This window comes from Varanus komodoensis, unplaced genomic scaffold, assembly GCF_004798865.1.
Source record: "Varanus komodoensis strain SLA01 unplaced genomic scaffold, ASM479886v1 scaffold4, whole genome shotgun sequence".
Classification (NCBI taxonomy): Eukaryota; Metazoa; Chordata; class Lepidosauria; order Squamata; family Varanidae; genus Varanus; species Varanus komodoensis.
This window is the reverse complement of record NW_025335941.1, coordinates 52,834,395-52,851,390: the sequence shown is the minus strand read 5'-3', so window position 1 is coordinate 52,851,390 and position 16,996 is coordinate 52,834,395. Positions and strand designations below refer to the sequence as shown.

At 44.2% G+C, this 16,996-nt stretch overlaps 1 protein-coding gene across 1 annotated transcript; it reads right to left on the bottom strand.

Moving 5' to 3' along the window:
• Positions 1-593: 593 nt before the first annotated feature.
• On the bottom strand, positions 594-16,274 carry LOC123029464 (matrix metalloproteinase-27-like). Its single transcript, XM_044442496.1, has 11 exons — positions 16,084-16,274; positions 13,962-14,197; positions 12,547-12,695; positions 12,018-12,146; positions 10,437-10,553; positions 8,583-8,747; positions 6,904-7,024; positions 5,836-5,966; positions 3,848-4,007; positions 2,302-2,405; positions 594-804 (listed from the first exon to the last, which is right to left on the bottom strand). The coding sequence occupies exons 1-11, from the start codon at positions 16,183-16,185 to the stop codon at positions 704-706; spliced, it is 1,515 nt and encodes a 504-aa protein (XP_044298431.1). The 5' UTR covers positions 16,186-16,274; the 3' UTR covers positions 594-703.
• Positions 16,275-16,996: the final 722 nt, after the last annotated feature.

Sequence of the window (16,996 nt, the reverse complement as noted above, 5' to 3'; positions counted from 1 at the left end):
CATCTGGATTCCCACTGCTCCCCAGCACTGCAGCAGCTGTTCACTCTCTGCAGGTTGTGAGGCTTTCCGTGGGATGGAGAGGGGAGGAGACAGGGGCCACCAGATGACAAACTACACAGCAGTGCCTCTGGTCCTCCCTGCCACTGCTGGATTGCCATCCAGCCGTCTTTGCACTCCTCCTGCCCTGCATAGGAAGCTCGTAATCTTCCAGTTTCAACAGCTTACAGGCATTCCCACTGGGTTTCACCCTAAGGAAGTGAATGGAGCTATTGTGTTAGTGCATGTGCCAGCAGTAGGGTGGTCCCAGCCACCTGTGGTGTGGCTCCATCCCATTGGCACTTGGCCTCAGTGTGCTTGTCCGGATGTCACTTTGGCTCTTGGGCTGAAAAGGGTCCCCCACCACTTACGAGGAAAAGCGACAACGCCTGGAACTGAGAGAAAAGGCAAGTGAGGGCAGACACGGCCCAGGGGCACCAAATTCTGTACAATGTAGAAAAAGTGGCAGGGGGACATTTTCTCCCCCTCTCTTTACACTAGAACCCAGGATCATCCCATGATGTGGTGGAATGCAATGGAATAACAACAACATCATCTTCATTAACAAAAATTTTGTTTTGCAGCTTCAACATTCTAGATTGCATAACACTTTGTGCGTTAACAGAGATATACTTCAAATAGTTCTCTTTTCTTTTTGTTTTCTAAGCTAACAGTTAAACCAGCTGTTGCTCTTCATTACGCGAACCACTCTCTTAGCATTCAGATCGAACTCCCACTGCCTGGACCCATGGAAAAAATAGAAGAAACCTAGAAATAAAGGAGGGAGCATTATTTGAACCAATTCATATTACGGAGGGTTGGTATCAAAACAGGAGGGTCAACATGCTGTAGACTTTCTCCCCAGCCCTTTTGGAAATCTGTTTGACCAGCAACACAGTCAGGGCATAATCCAGGCCTCTGTGGATGCAGCACCTTTGCAGAGTGATGGCCACAGGGCCAGTTTCTGTGTCTCCTGGAACTGCTGCATAGGAAGCATGCCAGGGCACGTTGGGGAACGGAGAGTCTGTACACAGCTCTTGTATGTGTCAGTCATCCTCCTCTTAGTGGCTCTGCCGCTTGAGCAGAGAAGAAGAGTTGGATGGAGATCCCAGAGGTGTGCACTGCAGGGACATGGCTGTTTGCTTAAGGGCACCCTCCATGTGCTCACTGTGTGGGAGTCTTCAGTCTCAGGGCTTTCCGTACATCCCCTGCATGGAGTGAGCATCTCGGCTGTGCCCTGTGCCTGCACTGGGCCTTGTAGTTTATCTAGACAGCCCCTTTCAGTTGTCGAGATAAAGTGCCAAGGAGGGGAATGGACAAGGGCTGGGATGCCACCAGGAACTGGCATAATTTCTCCTCCCCTTCCCGCTTCCCAGCATGCCCCATCTTGCCTTCTCCAAGCTTCAATATCGGGGGCTTGGGAGGCATCCTGTGACATTCTTTCAGTGTTAGATGTGAGGGGAGCAGATTGGGAACTTGGCCTTTGGATTTCTAGCCCAGGATGACAGAATTGCAACTCAGAACAATTCTTTGGCCTCCCATAAAATGTCAGGAGCCCATTGGGTTGCACCCTAAAATGTCTGTCCACTCTTTCTCCACCAGTTCAAAAATATGAATCTAAAAATATTAGATTCATTAAAATCTAAGTCTTGGAGAAAATCTTTCCGCATGTCCATCAGAACTTTTTCCCAAAGAAACGTGGGAGACAGGTGACCGCATCCAGAAGGTAGTGATCTACTTGTCTTTCCTGGCGCAGCCTGTTTATGGACTAAGGGGCCGGCACATTGCAGGCCTTTGAGTTTAGTTCCACTTTAGCAGAATCTTAGTTAGCCTTACATTTCATCCAGGGATCCTGGTTTAAAACAGACTCTGTGACGCTTCCTCAGAAACCATCTTTGCACTAAAAGCTGGCTTGTTAAACTAACCAGTCTTAAACTAAGATCTGTGGTTCAAATATAATGCTAAGCTACAATTCTGCAAAAGTGAATTTAAACTCTGACAGTGTTATCCTGCCTGTGTGGGAGGCAGTGAGAAGGCGAGTTCAGAATATCCAGAATGCGGAAGGATTTGGAGGACCGGGTCTCACCGGCCCTAAGCTTCTGATGCCACCAAATTATCAGAATCAGCAAGCATGGTGCGAGGGAGAGAGACCTTTCCTGTCACAGTCCAACTGCTATGAGAGACACGGACGGGGGGCCCCTGGCCATTCAGCTCCATGACCCAGGTCCCTGGCCTGCACTGCTGGTTGCAGCGGTTTACCCTTACCATTTTGCTGAAAAGCAGCATCAACTTTCTGGCCAATTTCAGGAAAATCATCCCTTATTTTCCTTGGGTAGTTCTCATCCATAGATCGACTGTTCTCATCATACCTAAATAATATAATTTAAGTAAATTGATTGTGTCACATTAGGTGGGGAATCTGCCTAATCTACATCTAGTCCCAAAGATTTCAGACATAATTGATAAAGCTAATAACATTTGGCATCAACTATTATGAAGGAGAACTTCCTCTTATTTGTCCTGAATCTCACACCAATCCTGCAAATCAGTTTCATGGGATGACCCCTGAGTCTAGTATTAGAAATATTTCCTTTCCACAGTGGGGATGGCAAGCCTGATTTCTGAGTCCAATTCCTTCTAAAATTGTTGAATTTCTAAATTCTTTTCTTTGCTTCTTACAGTTTGTAATCTGTGTTGCCTGCACACTTCCACAGGCATTTGATGAAAAGAGAGCATACCAATATCCTGAATGAGTGAAAGTCAACTCAGTGCATCACATCAATGCAGCTAAAAGCAATATGTAGTGCCTCTCTCATTGTACTGACATTTGCTTTGAAAACTAAAATGTATTAATGCATAGCATAGCCAGAAGTGTGGCTTCTAGATCGAAAGAGGTATTACTATCACTCTGTACGACTCTGGTGTGCCCGCAACTGGAGTATTGTGTTCAGTTTTGGGCCCCTTGTTACAGGAAGGATATAGCCAGGTTAGAGTCAGTGCAGCGTAGGGCCACAAGGTTGGTGGCCGGTTTGCAGGGGATGGGGTATGAGGCGAGACTGAGGGAACTGGGTCTCTTCAGCCTGGAGAAGAGAAGACTCAGAGGAGATATGTTGGCGACATACAGGTATGTGAGGGGATATCACATGGAGATGGGTAGAGACCTGTTCTCCCCTGCAGAAGAAGGCAGGACACACTCCAACGGAGGAAAGCTCAGGGAGCCAAGGTTCCATTTGGATGCCAGGAAGCACTTCCTGACAGTGAGGACCCCGAGGGTATGGAGTGGGCTTCCATGAGAGGTAGTTTTGAGGCCCCATCAGTGAGGGTGTTCAAGGATAGGCTACACATGTACGTGATGGGCATGCCGTGAATGGATCCGGGGGTCAGACTAGACGGCCTGGGAGACCCCTTCTGACTTGCTCTGTTTCTGTTTCTATATGAGCCCTAAACTGCTAAGTGTATTAAAAGATTACTCTTTTCTACTTTTTCCTTTGGGGTGTGTGTGTGTGTGTGTGTGCGCGTGCGTGTGAACACTACTCCTTTCAAAGCTTCTCAGAAAACAAAAGCCATGATTTCACTGTGCGCATGGAGAGATCCAGCTCCATTTCTCCACTTTTCCATATGTACCGGAAGCAGCTTACCAGGGTGACCTACAGACTATTCCCCACAATGGCCAGTTGTACTTTTTCACAAAGCACACAATTAAACTATGGAATTCACTTCCACAAGAAGTAGTGATAACTTCTCATTTGCTAAAAGTGAAATATGAATGCAATGTAATAATGACAATAATAAGAATTCCCAGAGACCTTACCTCCAATACTGGTTACCAATGAAGAAATAGGTTTTTTGAGTATTTTTATCAAAAACAGCAGCATCAATTTTCTTAATGTTTCGTGGAAAGCCAAAATGGTCGATGGTTTTGGGGTAGCCAGGCTGCATCTGAAAACCACTAATGACCCAGAAGTGATTATCTGTTCAAACAGAGAAAAGACTGTCAAAAAGTTTATGATTTCATTGAATTATCCCTGCATAAAAATATTTATTCATTACAAATCAGTGCAAGTGCAGTTCAGTGCTTTCATCCAGCAGAACTGACAGTATGGAATACTGGAAATTGAAGCCCAAAACATCTGAAAGGTCATAACTTGTCTGCTCAGGCTCCAGAACATCATTCACCAACCCATTGCCTTCCAACTATGTGTGACTATAGATCCTATCATCCTCATCTATGGGATGATGGGAGAAGTAGTCCAACACATCTGAAGGGCAGCAGATTGGCATAGGAGGCTCTGAATCGGGGTGCTCAAACTTTGCCTTCATACTCCTAGCATCACTTAATTCGCTAGTAATCTGTACTTCTTCCCCCAGAGCTCCTCATGCAGATCATTCTTTCCATGCCATTGCTGGCAGAGATAAAAAGCAGGGACATGTGTGCATATGTGCAGGTGGAACCTGAGCCGCAAGCCAGCATCATGTGTGGCCCTTAGGGCCAAAAAGCTTGTGCACCCCTGCTTTCAGAGCGATGCTTTCCAGGTCACTGCAAACTGCTCAGCCCTGACAGTGCCCTAGAAAATGCCCCCAGAATCCTTCACAGCAAACAAGGACTCTGTGGCACATACTTAGTAGTTCCTCAGTGGAGATGGGCAAGCGCTCCTCTCCAAGGTTGGGGAAAATAAGTAGGGAAAATAGGCTGCATGTTTCTGTTCTTATGCAAGACAATTCACATGGTTAACAATAACCAACCTTCCAAACTTGGTCTGTACATCCAGATGTTCAGCCAGCATTAGCCCCAGCCAGTATGGCCAATAGTCAGGAATTCTGCAGTCCAGATCATCTGGAGGACACTAGGCTGGCGAAAGCTGACATCTGAAAGCTGACTCTGCCTTGTCATGAACACAGTCACCATGTGTGTCTTTTTAAGAAGCTGAAGGACATCTCTGCAGCTGCTTCATGTGATAAACCATTGACTGGTGGTGGCAGCTTCTTAACTTCAAGACCTGGATTGATTCCACCCACCCAGGCTAGCCATTGAATCCTTCAGGGCAGGTCAGCATAGGAAGGGTTTCCTGTTGTAGCTGAGACTTGCTGGAGCACAGGGTCTTCAAATTTTAATTACTCTTGATTGTATCTCCTTCCTTGTCCTCTGGATCTCTCCTAGGTCCTGATTTCTGGCTTGCTTCTTGACTTTGTCTCTTGGTTTGCCTGTGATTCTGACTTACTTTACTACTAACTTGCAGTAAGGACTATATGCTTAATACCACACTATAGCTCCTGCTTCCCAGATTACAACAAACCAAACTTAGCACTGTATGTGAACCAGGTATGTGAGGCCCCAGAATCATTCAGGTGGTGCCCAATGAGTGCCCAAGAACATAACCAACCCTCTCCTTTGCCCTAGCTCATTTAACCTGGATGTTTCCTGCCCACTTCCAAGTGGGCTGCACTGGGGAAGGTTGTTAACTTCTGTCTCTAAACTGGACCATGATTTGCACATTGCATGATTTGCACGTAGAAATGTCATTTCCAATGACATTTCTACGAATAAACAGTCGAATCCCATGCTAGAGCCTTGTGCTTATTCGTAAACATTTCATTAGCAATTTTAAAAATGTGCAGATCCCTCTCTGTCTTAAAGATGGAAGTTTGCATCTAGCTCATTTCACACAATAATGAGTTGGTGCCAGTGCAGGACCAACACACTGGAAATCAGGGGGTAGAACTGTGAACAGCTTTTGGGTTTTCACACACCCCTAGTCAAATTTGGAGGAAGTGCAGTAGTGCAAATCAGCAATTTCTTACCTTTGAAAAAGTAAACTTGATCGTTCATATTTTCATAAGCTGCCTGGATACCAGATGGTAGGAAAGGCCAAAAAGTAGAAATAGATTCGAGATCAACTTCAGAACGACCTGGGTACACTCTCCAGAGCTGCCTGAAATGAATAGATCATGGCTCCAATTACAAATTATAAATACATGAGAAATTGCAACTCATGGAATCATAGAATAGAATCATAAAACCAAAGAATAGTAGAATGGAGGGGTCAGTGAGGCCACCATTTTGATCCCCTTCTCAAAGCAGAACTCCAAGTTCAAGCATCCTTCTCAGATGCTTGAAGATGCCTAGTATGGGACAGCCCACAACTCCCATCATTTCCAGCTGGCGGGGAACAATGGGAATAGAAATCCATTGCATCAGGAGACTACTAGATTGGAGAAGAGTGATCTAATCTTATACAAGACAATGACTAAGATATGAGTTTCTGGTTCAGGCCCTGATTTTGGCATGAGCTCATTGCGTTGGAGTTCCTTTTCAGTTTGGGTGGGGGAGCACAATAGCCTTCCTACTTGAATGATAAAATAGAGTTATATAAAAACATATCGATTGGTTGTACACACACTCATGCACTCTGCTATGTGACAAAGAATCAGAATGTGGATCAGAGCCACAGAAATAGAAGGTTGCTTCTCAGTGGACAGGGTCACCAGTGGGAAGCAGGAGTCTCATGTAAGTGAATGGATGCCATTTAATCCTTCAAGGAGAGGAACAGTACTGTTCCCAAGGACACGATTACAATGAGAGGAAAACCCACTGTTCTGAGAATGGATGGCTGGATTATGCCTCCTGGCAGTTCTTGCAATATTATCTCTCTCTTTCTCTTTCTCTTACACACTTAATGCTACATCAGGCATTGGATGGTGCAAGGAGGAAGGAGAAGGAGGAGAAGTAGGAAGAAGAGGAGGAGCATTTTTACAGACTCCATCTGTCAATCAGCCTAAGGAGAAGAGGAAATTGGTATAGGGAAGGGGAGAAGAACAATCCTCTCCTCTGAACAGATACTAGAGCATTTTCAAGGGAACTGTGTTTACCTGCCCTTAAAAAATATGACTTCTCTTCGCAGCGTAGTGATGGCATCAAAAGATAACTTAGGATCACAAGTCTTTGGCAATGTTGGTTTCTCTGGTATATTTGGTGGATTGAGTGATGGTCCTAAGATAAGCAGTTTATGAGGAATATTTTAAACTCTTGCTAATGAAAGTATACAAGAAATATGTTTAATTATAATAATGTTAGCAAAAACATTTATGTTCCCTAAGTCCTCCAAAGAGCTCCAGATGCAATGCATAGTTTTTGCTTGCTAGCTCACTATTTTATCACCATAACAATCAAGTTACACTGAGAGATAATGACTGGGCCAAGGTTACCCACGGAACTTCATCATGGGGATTTGAACCTGGACTTTATTCTGTTATCCAGAAATGCCCAGGATTGGTAGCTGTACTAGCAAGTCCAATGGAACTTGGGGTGCAACACTAGCAAAGTTTGCTCAAGTGCTGTTACGATGGCTTTACAACAGACCCTTCTTCCAGCTGAGATGCTGCAGCCTTGTGAATCGACTGCACATGCAAGATGAAACTTTCCCATATTATAATTAGGGATGAGACAGAAACTAGTTCCAAATTATATTTGGGATTTTTAAAACTTTCTGTGCTTTTGACAGCTGTATTTGCAGAAAAATAAGTAAAATAGGCAAAAAATCTTTCCATGAGCATCACAGACACCATGTGACCCGGGAAAGCCAGTCCTCTGCAGAATCCATGGGGTGGACTTGGGCAGTATCTTCTAGATTCAAATGCAGACTGCAATCTGCAGGGTGAAGTCCATGCACACGCGAGCTTGTGATACAATTAGTGGAAGAACAAAAAGCTCATTCAAAAACATGAATGAAAAATGTCTACATCTGAAAATGTAGACAAGCCCTCTTTAGTCAATGGGAGAAAATGTATACATTTAAAAATGTGCACAATTGATGTGTACAGTTGGAAAAATGGGCGTGAAATATGTATATTTTCCATGTGGAAACCATCAGCACTGCTGCTGCTGCCCACCAGGATCACAGCCTTATAGAGACATGCCCTGGAAGAAGCCTCAAGACAAAAATCAGGCAACCTTAGTAAGCTCAAGTTTTGCTGCTTTGCAAAGTGTGGCACAACACTTAGGGAATGGATTGGGCATTGGGCAACCCGGGTTCTAGCCCCACTTGGCCGTGAAGCTCACGTGAAGGCTTTTGACCAGTCTAAACTCTCTGTTGTGGGGATAAAATGGAGAGGTGGAGGAAGATGATTATGCAAGGCCCTGCATTCCTTGCCTGAAGAGGAAGAAATGGGATAGAAATGTAATAAATGGAGTAAAATCCCAATGACAGTTGCTACTCTGCCTACAGAAGCCATACAGTTCAATCAGAGATTCTCTTCTAAGCCTGGAAGCCTAACAATACACAAATATCCTTTCCCTACCAGAAAAGCTTCCCTCTCACTGGAGGAAGTACATTTTTGTACCCAACTTCTGGCTAGCTAGACCTTGTTTGACCAGCAACATTGAGTTGCGCACAGGAACAATCTGAGCACTAATTAGTACTACAGCTATTAAGAGAGGGATGTTTTAATACTGATACAGATGCTGGTTTTGGCTTCATAATTGACCCCTTATTCCTTGTTCTTGATTATTAGCTTGTTGCCATTCTTTTTGGGTGGCTTCTTGGTCTTACCGTAAATAGCCTGGATGCCATCAATATCATCGCGGGAGAGTGGGAAAGCAGTGGGGTCCTCCAGAGGTTTGTAATTGGGGAACATCAGTGCTCTTGGGTCATTGGAATGCGCAAGACCAAGTGCGTGGCCAATTTCATGAGCAGCAACCAGCCTCAAGTCAAATTCTAAATAAATACATACATGTACAAAGGTACATTACAGATGGACTTTAGCATGTACTAAGAACTAGGAATGTATGAAAGGAGCAAAAGCTGGTCTACCCACATTTCAGGCAGCCTGCAATCCGTGTTTTGAGGACTCATTCTTTGTGCAAATTGGCCAAAATATGCAAATATCTCCAACGTGCTTTCATGCTTTTGTCTGGGGAAGGATTTGTACATTTTGGCATTTTTGTAATGTTTTGTAATTTTGGCAGATAAATTAGCAGCAAAATAGAAAATCTTTCCACAGGCCTCACAGACTCCATGTGACCCCAGAAAGCCAGTACGTTGCAGAATCCATGGAGTGGACTTGGGAAGATGTTGTCTCATTTGAATCCTTTGTGAATTTCTCTGAAATCCCTATTTTTAACTATGATGCACAGAAGTCCATGGGGCTAACTCTCTGGCACTGTGCATAGAAATGCTCCACCATTGTCCTTTGAGGGTGCACCTCCAGTGGCTCCAAAGCTGGATCCTCGCTGCCCCCTCCCTTGGAACATCCTATTTCAGGACTTCCACCTGCTGCCACTGGCAAGGAAACTTGCAGGTGGCTTTCTGCCCACCCATGGATAACAGAGACTGCCAGTGCGGCAGAGCCCCCTGCTGGCAGTTCTCCTCTCTGCCAGTGGGGGTCAGCAGAGAGGCCCAAAGTACTGTATTTTTCCATCTATAAGATGCCCCCATGTATAGGACACCCCCCACTTTTCTTACCATCTCCGAGTGAGCAAGCTGCTGCTGCCTGCTCATGCACGCCGCCTCACCACCTCCCCATGCGCCTGCGCCAGACGCCCCCCCCCCAAGCGTGCCCATCCCATTCCCCCCTCCCACTGAGCGCACCTGCAGTTCTCCTCTTGGCCCCCCATGTATAAGACGCCCCTCCATTTTTTGGTAAGTATTTTAAAGAAAAAGTATAGTCTTATACACGGAAAAATACGGCAATCTTCCTACCCGAACACTGGGGTGTTAGAACTGTGACAGAACAGATTGTTCATTAGGACATACGTTCTCCCATGTATGTTTCACATCAGAGTTTTGCAAATATTAAAGGGAGAAAGGGTCTTCCTTGCATCTTTTAGAGCAGCCTCTCTCAACCAGATTCACAAACTCCTGGCTTCCCCCAGCCAGCCAAGCAAATGAATGCATTTGGAAGGCACGGAGTTTAGGAAAGATGTTTAGGATCTGCCTTTTACTTCCCAGGGCTTGGTGGTAAAAGAGCACCTGCTAGCCAGCTCTTTTAGGCATTGATAGCTATTCAGAAGTGTGTTCTTTCCTGCCACACATATTCCACACATACAGAATCAGAAAGGTACTTCAAATGACATAACAGTGGCTCTATAGGAACTTGGTATCCAAGGATACATTCTAAACAATAAAGGAATTGCTCATCCCCACCAAAAAAGGGGGAAGGGAATACACTATTATTAACACATTCAAGTTAGCACCCCCTCCCAAATCCCACAATATCAGTTTTGCTCTGTGCAAAAATTGTTTATTTGCTGCTGTATATCACAAATTTTCGGGGCAGCACACCCAGTTAGATGATTTCTTGTACCTGCTTTGCAAAAACAGTTTCTCTGCTACTGTCATCACCTTAAAAATGAAAGTAAAAGTAACATGGCGCTTGCACGAAGCTATCATGGTTTTCTGCCTTACCAACAGTGTTGTAGCGGAAAGGGACTGGATGGGGGTGAAGGCCTGGCACTTTTTTCAGAGCAGGAGTGATGCCATCATCCATCCATGTTCGGCGGTATTTGTCAGCTACTCCCTGTTCTGCAAGGGACAGAGTGGATAATGAGGCTTTCAAGTATGACTGAAAGAAGGTTCAAGCAGAGGTTGGAGATACCTTTCTTTTCCTTTCACAGGCTTCCTACTGGACATTGGTAAAGATTATGGAGACACCTCTTTGTACAGTTGTTTGTATTTTTAATGGAAAGCTCAAAGTTTGCCTTTCAAGATCTTTTGTAAAAGCGCAGGTTATTTTATTAAAGGTACAGTCCTATGCATGTTTAGACAAGTCCTACAATTTTCAGCATGCTGAAGACAGCCATGCTGGTTTCTTTGTTTTCTAAACTAGGAATTTCTTGGTGCAACCATGCATAGGATTTTGCTCTAATAATACACACTGGGGGACTTTGGGCCAGTCATTTTCTGTTGGCCTAACCTACTTTACAGGGTTGTTGCTGTGAGGATAACATGGAGAGAATGAGAACCTCATAACCTGCTTTGGGTTCCTTGCAAGAGGAAGAAAGGTGGGTATATTGTATTTTAAATTATTATTACTATTCTAATATGTATATTTTAATTTATGTGGTTTTATTTATTGTTGTAAGCCGCCCTGAGGCTTCGGCGAATGGGGCGGCATAAAAATGTTTTAATAAATAAATAAAATAAATAAATGCAATGCCATAATAACAACAGGAATGTGGCTATGCTGATCCTAGTAAAGTGGGCATCGTGCCATGTACTGCTGCTTGTTGGCATATCTATGCACACTGCTATCTATTGTTTGATTGATTATTCACATCATCATCATTATCATTGTCATCATTGTTATTAATATACCACTTTATCTGCTAAAAAGCTATCAGAGCAGTGTACAACAATGGGCAATCGTAACACCTGAAAACCGTAGCACAAAGAATATTCGAACAGTAAAAATGCTAAACATGAGACTCTAGATTTCAAACAGATAAGATGAGAAGATGCCTTTTGCATGGCTTTCTCAAGGTGAAGAGAGTGGGAGCCGGTTGTAATGACTGAGGGAGGAGATGCCATGCTTTTTTGGCTAGTAACACATGAGTTCATTTCACACATGCCTGGAAATGAACCTCTTCTGCAGTTTGTGAGATTCAGGCCATTTCCTAGTGAGCCACGCAGTCTCTTGGATAGCCAGGTCCTAACTTTAGAGCATAAAAGCAACACCTTGAATTGCAGCTGAGAGGTGACTGGCAACCAGGGTAGGTGGATAATGAGGTCCTGAGAGCATGCGGTGGTGAACACCCCACTGCCACATTTTGTGCTTCTGATGCTCTGAGGCACTTCTCACAGCACCCATGTCAGTGGTCTGGACATGAAGTCACCAGCACATGGATAACTGTGGCCCAACTGGGTTGCAGCTGGTGCACCGACTGTCATTGTGCAAATGAACTCCTTTCCACAACCGCCACCTGAAAATCCAAGGACAGCAAGGGCCGAGTCCTTGCAGGCCCACATTTTGCAAACACATGTGCTTACCAGCTGAATTGGTAATCCAGTTTTCATCCTCATCGAAGTGGACATTTCCGCGGAAGGGATGGCCTGGGGGGAAAGCGTGTCCAAGGACTCCCAGAGGCCCATCAAATTGCCGAGGGCAGGACGGATGCACTAAGTAGCGACACAGGGAAGCTCAGTTATTCATCCCATTGTAGTGCTGCAGGGGTGCAGAACCTCTTCCAGGGCGAGGGTTGAATTCTAGTTAGAGAAATGCTTTGGCATGCAGTCCAGTGGAACTGGGGGCACAGCCAAAAGGCACAGGGCCCAAATACCAGCATATTGTATTGCAGAGCTCTTACTGCCTTTAATTCAGCACTTCATCCTTAGAGAAAACTGTGGAAAAAAACAGGAAATCACCAAGCAATGGGGACAAATGAAGAGTGTCCAGGGGAAGAGGGGGTAGCTATGTGGGGACAACTAGAGGGCTGGACTGGACGCTGAGGTTCTGCACTCCTGCAGCAATGCATGGAGCTCCATGAATCTTAAGACTGTGGTAATGCAAATATACTACCTCGGGTTGCAAATTCAATCATTATGTCGGCTCTCCCCTTATGAACCCTGCTGAAAGTTAAAGGAGTCACCATACTCCAAACCTCAAAGGCCTTTCGGATGGCTGTCTCCACATCAGCTCGTTTCATATCAGGTGTGTAATTCACAATCCTAGAAGATAAAATCCAGGAAAGTTCATTCTTTTCTCCATGACAACTAATGATGTGCATTTTTGTTTTGTTTTGTGATTGACCCAGACAGCATTAGTTACTGGGCAGATTAGAACTGCCATTAATAAATACATTCAGAAATGAAAATGTTATTGAAAACAGAGATCCGAAGGCCAGCTGGAATAAAATGCCACATTGCTTTTCATTCAGGCGGATCTCTCTTTTGACCAGTTCCAGATGATGAAGACAATTTATGTAACAGTTTATTTGTTTAATCAAATGTGGTGAATTTCAATTGATTTCCTCACTGGCTGTTCCCTTCTCTTAATTTGTTCCATTTTATTTGTTTTATAATATGTTCCAGCATGCTATTTCCTAATCCCTGATATTTTGAAGAATTTCTGGGATTAATCACCTCTTCCTGTGCATATTTCTCCTGAAGCAAGCCTAACCAGATTTACTTCCAGTAAATGTGCATAATTATTGAAGCTTTATTTCGAATTACCTGAATCCATTCACAAATGCATGGATAGTTAGATTGCATGACAAGCTACACCTGCAGAGATTTGTGCATCTACCTAACTCTTAGAAGTGCAGGAGACTGTCCAGTTGTTTTGATCTAACCATCCAAACAGCTTAGATTCAAGAGCATACTGTTTGGTAACCAGACAGGCCAGACTCTTAGTATGGTTGTCACCCTTTTTGGAAACCCTGCCTGTCAACCCAAAGAGGCTATTCCCAAAAATAGAACTGCCCCACTTGGGAACCCCTGAAAATGGACATTTCCAAAGAATTCAAAGTTTTCTTTCTATGGCAGACATATAATATAAACCAGAAACTGAGACTGCACAAAAGACACATCTTCTGTTGCTCTCAAGTGGTCTCATGTTATCATGAAGTCATTTCTAATATTGGCCATTAAAATTTCAGCTTCTGGACAGCTTCTGTATCAACCTATTTTATTTATAATGGGTGAGGTGCTCTCTCTTTCAAAGGACCAAATCCTAGGAATGTTTACCTGGAAGAAAGAGCCACTGAGGTCAGTGGAGTTTAAGTCCACATCAACACACATAGGAATACAGCAGCCTTCTTCAACCTGGTGTCTTCCAGATGTTTTGGATAACAGCTCCTCATATTTCTGACCATTGGCCATGCTAGCTGGGACAGATAGAAGTCAAAGTCCAAAATATCTGGAGAACAGCAGCTTTGCTTGTTTATTGTACCAATTCACTGTAACAATTATTTATTGTAAAAATTTATTACTTACCTGTATGTAAGCCTGGTTTTCTTCCATCCAGGAAGAGCCAAGACATACTGTCCAACATCAGGCACCCCACATCTGGGCTGCTGCATAATTTCCAAAGTGTTGGCATCTATTTTTCCAGTGACATTGAGCCCAAAGAATTCTTGCATTTGCTGGATTTTGTCCACAAAAGAAGTCCTGCTTTTCCAGCCTCGTTGCCCTGGCTCATTTTCTTGTACATAAAACTGATCTAGGTATTTCTAACAGAATTAAAAAGAATATTACAGGATTTGGAGGGATTTTAGCTGTAACTTTAAAAAAATCTCAGTAGGTCCTGCATTGGCATGAAAAGTCCAGTATTTTCCAGGAAATGAACCACTGTTTCTTAGAAATAAGCACATATGCAATAAATCTTCCCTATCTGCTGGTTAGCAAGTCTTCAGTGCCATTGGTTTTGTCTGTCTTTTTAAAATGCATTTTCATGGCTATTTTGGGAATCTTTCTTTTCCTTACTCTGTAAATAAACCCACAGAATTTACTAGACTGCATTTATTTTAATAGTTTCTTCTGTGCTGCTTGGGGATAAGAGGAGGCTACCAAATAAGAGCACAATCCTGTTCATATGGAGGCTGAAAAATCTCTTACAGCTCCTGCTGTGCTCCCTGTTTCCCTCCCACTCTGCAAAATTCCAGCTGTCTAGTGCGTCACACCTTGGAGCAGGAGGGAAGGAGGCTGAGGTACCCCCAGGACATCTTTTATTGTGGTGGCACCTGTTTTCTCCCCCCGCATCCCCGTTCCTCTGGATTGCCTACAAACCCCCTTCTCTGAGATCTCATTTGGGACTTTGGAAAAGCAGCCGCCATGGGTCATCCCACACCAACTATGGGGCAGGGGTGTGAACTTTCCAAGCTCGGAGTCCCAGCTCTAACCTCAGAGCAAGTTTCCAAGGCTGGAACTGAGGTGCCGGATGGGACTGCCCTGTGAATGGCTTAGATCACTCTTGTGTTCACTTGTACCCCAGAGGCAACTAGGAAATCTGTGTAGGTGAGTGGGTGGGTTTGGCAGCCCTTTCCCTCCTCTCCAAAGACACTTATTCACCTGCATAGAATTCCGAGTCACCTATATAGAATTCCGAGTCACCTATATAGAATTCCGAGTCACCTATGCTGATCTGTATGGGCTGAAATACAGGGCTGTGATGCACAGTATTTATTGTGCATAGTTCCATCTTTAACTTGCCCTCTCTCCAAAGTCTCAGGGAAGGAAGGATCACATATTTATACTGGTGTGGAGGCCACAAATTACATTTTTTAAAAACAGTTATGTTTTTTCAGGAATACACACATTTAATCCAGGTACAACAGGGGTATAAGCAAAAGAAAAGGTAAGCATTTCACTCTGCCCCTCCCTCTGTATTCAGATTCTTGCTGAATCCAAACCAGCTTTCCTCTAAGCAAGAAGTACAGAGAAAAGAAGGGAAAGAGGAAAGCAGAGCTGTCTCTTCCATTTTAACTGCACTAGAGACAGGTATCTAAGGTTGTCCTCTTATAAAAAGGAAGAAGTTCTACAGCTAGGAGCATCCTTCAGTCACCTTGACTGGCTGAGGAGTGCTGGGAAACGGCAGGGCTGTTTCTCCATCTAAACATGCTTCGGATTATACCGGAAGCATCTCTGTCACAAGACTCGTGGCCACATGCCCACAGTGGCTGCAGTTCATGAGCCTGATGTGAGATTTGAATCCGTCTGCACCAGTCATGGTGCTACATTCCCTCTGGCCCTCTCGAAGCAAGAAAAGGGCATGTTTGATGTTTTCTCTATAAAAGAAGTCATACCAATTCTTAACATGAATAGAGCTTTCAAGCATTCAGGTGTAGCACTTCAGGTGCATCATCTAGTGGTCCTCATTACAACAACTTTACAAGGTTAGTCAGTATTATTATTTTCCCATCTCACAAAAAAGGGGCCTGAGGTTGCGAGGCATGGAGCACAAAGCCAACACTTACGAAACTCATTCTCTTGCCCAATCCATTCCTGTTCATGCCCATCCCACAAATCCTTGCCCCTTCCCCCTAAACAGCTACCAAACAGATCCTTAGATAAATCAGGGATCTGAAAGACATGCAAACAGAGGCTGACCCCTTGTTACCTGTGCAAGCTGATTGTTTTGTTCTTCACTTCTTTCCCCTGGAAAGATGGGAAGTGCATAAGAAAGTGCAATGGAGAGTAACAGAAGGGGAAGGCTCTTCATCTTCTGTCTTGGCCTTCTTGTTTTAGGGAGCAGGGAAGGCTCACTCTCTGCTGTCGCACAAATTCTGACTTTTGAGACGCTTTGGATTTTTCTGTTTCATATAACCAGCTGCGGACTGACTCACAGTTTGTCATGCATCAACAGAAAGCATGTGCAGTGGTAGAAAGTGTCACAATACAAGTCAACTCAAAAGCCTGATTTTGTAACCCTTTGCAGCTGAGAAATGACACTCTCTTTTCTAAAAAACACTCTCTGTCCTATGCTTCAAATATGCTAGGCTAGCGTTGGCTCCCCTCTTTCAGGTACTTAACATCCAAATCCCAGATGTGGGCAACTCTTGGGATGCAATCTCCATCAGTTCTAGCCAGAATAACCAATGGTGTGGATGATGGGAGTGACAGTCCAAAGAATGTGCAGGGACATCACCTTGAGTTAAAAGTAACTGTATCCAATTAGAGTCAAAAGCTGGAAAGGGCCATTTAGGGCAACCCTCAGCTCCAGGCATGAATCCAGTTTGAAGCATCATTGGCAGATGGCTACCTGGTCTCTGCTTGGATACCCCAATTTATGTTTGTGTATCATTATATTTACATCCTTTTTTCCTCTTGCGAGAACCCAAGGAACCAAGGAAGGGTACACAGTCCTTCTCTCCATTTGATCCTCACAACAGTCCTTTAAGGCAGCTTAGACTAAGAACCCATGACTGGGCCCAAGTCATCCAGCGAGCTTCATGACCAAGTTCAGATTAGGAGATGGATCTTCAGAGTCTCAGTCCAACACTTACCACCAGTGGTTGTCTTGGTACATGCTG

Bases quoted from the DNA above. Each gene is read 5' to 3' on its own strand.
- LOC123029464 (XM_044442496.1), bottom strand. From the start codon at position 16,185: ATGAAGAGCCTTCCCCTTCTGTTACTCTCCATTGCACTTTCTTATGCA. The intron at 10,554-12,017 runs GTAAGCACATGT...TGTCCCTTGCAG, and splicing joins CTGGATTACCAATTCAGCTG to AACAGGGAGTAGCTGACAAA. The intron at 8,748-10,436 runs GTAAGGCAGAAA...GTATTTATTTAG, and splicing joins TTTCCGCTACAACACTGTTG to AATTTGACTTGAGGCTGGTT.